Source organism: Rhagoletis zephyria, unplaced genomic scaffold (assembly GCF_001687245.7).
Source record: "Rhagoletis zephyria isolate East Lansing unplaced genomic scaffold, Rhagoletis_zephyria_1.1 Rzeph_scaffold_05186, whole genome shotgun sequence".
NCBI lineage: Eukaryota > Metazoa > Arthropoda > Insecta > Diptera > Tephritidae > Rhagoletis > Rhagoletis zephyria.
Window position 1 is genome coordinate 17,555 of NW_016162269.1, and position 2,994 is coordinate 20,548.

The following is a 2,994-nucleotide window of genomic DNA, read 5'->3' on the forward strand; positions in this document are numbered from 1 at the left end:
TGAGTGGCAATCGTCGTCCTACCAAAAGCGAGGTATTGAGCCTTACGATGTCCATATACGACCCATGCGGATTTTTGGCCAATATCGTTATCAAATCTAAAATACTGCTACAAGAATTGTGGAGAGTCAACGTGGGCTGGGATTCACCAATACCAGATGATATTTACCGCAAGTGGTATGATTGGTACATGGAGTTGGCGGACGTAGAAAACATAAGCGTACCGAGGTGCTATCACAGCAATTTTACTGACCCGAATTCTCACGTCGATATGCATATTTTTGTAGATGCGAGCGAAGTGGCTTTCTATGCTCTAGTATACTGGCGGATCTGTTATTTAAACGAAGTCGGTGTGGTGTTCGCGGCTGGGAAGTCGAGATGCAGCCCAATTAAACCTCTGTCCATTCCCAGATTGGAGCTACAGGCAGCAGTCCTCGGCGTTAGACTAATGAACGCTATTGTTCAAAGCCATGATGTGAAGCCGCAGGAGATAATCTTCTGGTCTGACTCTAAAACGGTCATAAACTGGATACGCTCGGACTGTCGCTATTACAAACAATTCGTCGCACACCGTATCGCAGAAGTTTTGGATTCAACAGGCGTCGGTCAATGGAGATGGGTGCCCGGGTCATTGAACCCTGCTGACGATGCAACCCGACTGAAGACGAAAAAGCCCACAGTTTTTAAAGTTTCCGAAGGATAAGTGGCCTTCTATGCCAGTAGATATGAGCGAGCAGGAAAGTGCAACTGAAAGGCGCCCAAAAAGTTTACTGACTATTTCTGAGACTGATCGATGTATAGAGTTCGCAAGATACTCGAACTATTACAAGCTTCTGAGAGTGATCTGCTGGGTCCGTCGCGCGATGGCTAAATTTAAGGACAAAGGTAAAGCGCGTTTTCACGTACATCAAAATTTATCGGCAGCAGAGTTAAGAACCGCTGAAATCGAAGTTTGTCGCTTGGCTCAGAGGGAAGTCTTCGGCGAAGAGATTCAGTTATTGGCGGACGGCAAGTTTTTGCCAAAGAGTAGTACAATTTATAGCCTAACCCCGATATTGGATGAGGACAAGGTCTTACGATTGGCAGGTCGTATTGATAGAGCGAAATGTGTTGCCGCAGATACAAATCGGCCTATAATTCTACCGAAGGTTCACGCCTTAACTACATTGATTGTACGTCATTTTCATGAGCGGTATCAGCATCAAAATCAGGACACTATTTGTTCAGTGATTCGTCGCAAGTTTTGGATACCATGTATAAGACAGCATGTTCGATCGGCAAAGGTGCATTGCCAGCTGTGCAAAAATATGTCCGCTAAGGCAAAGCCACCCCTCATGGGACAATTGCCGGAAGACCGTCTTATTCCGTTTATCAGACCTTTCTCATACGTGGGCCTAGACTATTTCGGCCCATTAGCGGTGACCGTGGGTCGGCGGCATGAGAAAAGGTGGGTGGCGCTCTTTACGTGCATGTCTATTAGGGCAATACATATCGAGCTCGCAAAAGATTTATCGGCGGACTCAACAATAGTATGCTTGAGGAATTTTATGAACCGACGAGGAGTGCCCGTCCGCATCAGAAGCGATAGGGGTACTAATTTTGTAGACGCCAGTAAAGAGGAGTTAGTGCTAATCGATCAACGTGTGGCAGATGAATGTGCAAGGCGTGGCGTGGAGTGGGTATTTAACACCCCTGCAAATCCATCAGCTGGTGGAATATGGGAGCGAATGGTTCGCTCCGTGAAGCGTGTATTAGCCTTTGTGCTAAAAGAGAAGGCTCCACAAGCGGAAACGCTAATTTCGTTACTTATCGAGGCTGAGAATCTAGTTAACTCGCGTCCTTTAACACATTTACCGCTAGAAAGTGACAGCGCCGAGCCTCTAACACCGAACCACTTTCTACTTGGTGGCCCGAACTTCGTGCAAACTCCAACAGTGGACGAACAAGTATGCTTACGTAAGCAGTGGCACATAGTTCAACAACTTAAGCAAACCTTTTGGAAGAGATGGGTCCTGGAGTACCTTCCAGAACTTACGCGCCGAACTAAATGGCATCAGTTCGTAAAGCCTATTCAAATTAGCGACGTCGTGATTATTTGTGATGATGACGAATCTCGTGGTGAATGGAAACGAGGAATCGTGACTGACGTATTTCTGGCAGCTGACGGACAAGTAAGATCCGCAACAGCAAAAACATCAGCTGGTTATCTACGAAGGCCTGCTTCCAAACTCGCAGTACTAGATTTACTTGGTGAATCTGAATCCAGATCTGAAATCCCGATCAGATTCACGGGCGGCGGGATGTTGAGCAGTTGAACGTGCAACCAGCAATTTTGTATTTATGTATTATGTCAGACAGATCTGACATTTACGATATTAATTTGAAAATTAACTGAAATTTGAAATCCTTGTTATGTAAGTCACCCTGCAACACATTTGTAAGATACAAAAAGGTAACGCTACTTCTTAGCAACCATTTTTCATGATAAAGAGCAAGGCTATTGAAAAAGCAGGTTGATGGGAACAAATAGCAAATAAGTAAGTTGAATTACATGAAATTGTATCTTATTAACTTATATTACTTAATACAGATAATAAGCTCCCTCCCTCTCAACCGCAATATTTGTATATTAAACTGAGAATAGCAAATACCCAAACGGAGTTCGTGTTATTTTTGCTTTAATTCCCAACAGTAGGTATTAAGTACGCTTTAGCTAATAGTAGTCTTATATTTATTGGAGTGAAATACTGTACTGACCAGAGTGTACGAAGCATTCCATACACTTTACCTACTGAGTTAAAGATGTGCTCATTCCATGTCAATGTGTTGTTAAAGATGACGCCAAGATTTTTAGCCCTGTCAACATATTCAATTTCAGATTTATCTAGCCTAATTTTGTCGAGATAATTAATATCGAGATATTTTCTATGAATTACAATACATTTAGACTTTCCCGGATTAAGGCATAAACCATTCATTGAGGCCCAATTAGCTAC

The 2,994-nt window shown here is 43.4% G+C and overlaps 1 protein-coding gene across 1 annotated transcript; it reads left to right on the plus strand.

Moving 5' to 3' along the window:
* Positions 1-861: 861 nt before the first annotated feature.
* Positions 862-1,954, plus strand: LOC108371732 (uncharacterized; the record flags this gene model as incomplete). The annotated part of the gene is made up of 1 exon (XM_017627335.1): positions 862-1,954. A coding segment is annotated over exon 1 (1,093 nt), but the record flags the coding sequence as incomplete, so codon positions are not given.
* Positions 1,955-2,994: the final 1,040 nt, after the last annotated feature.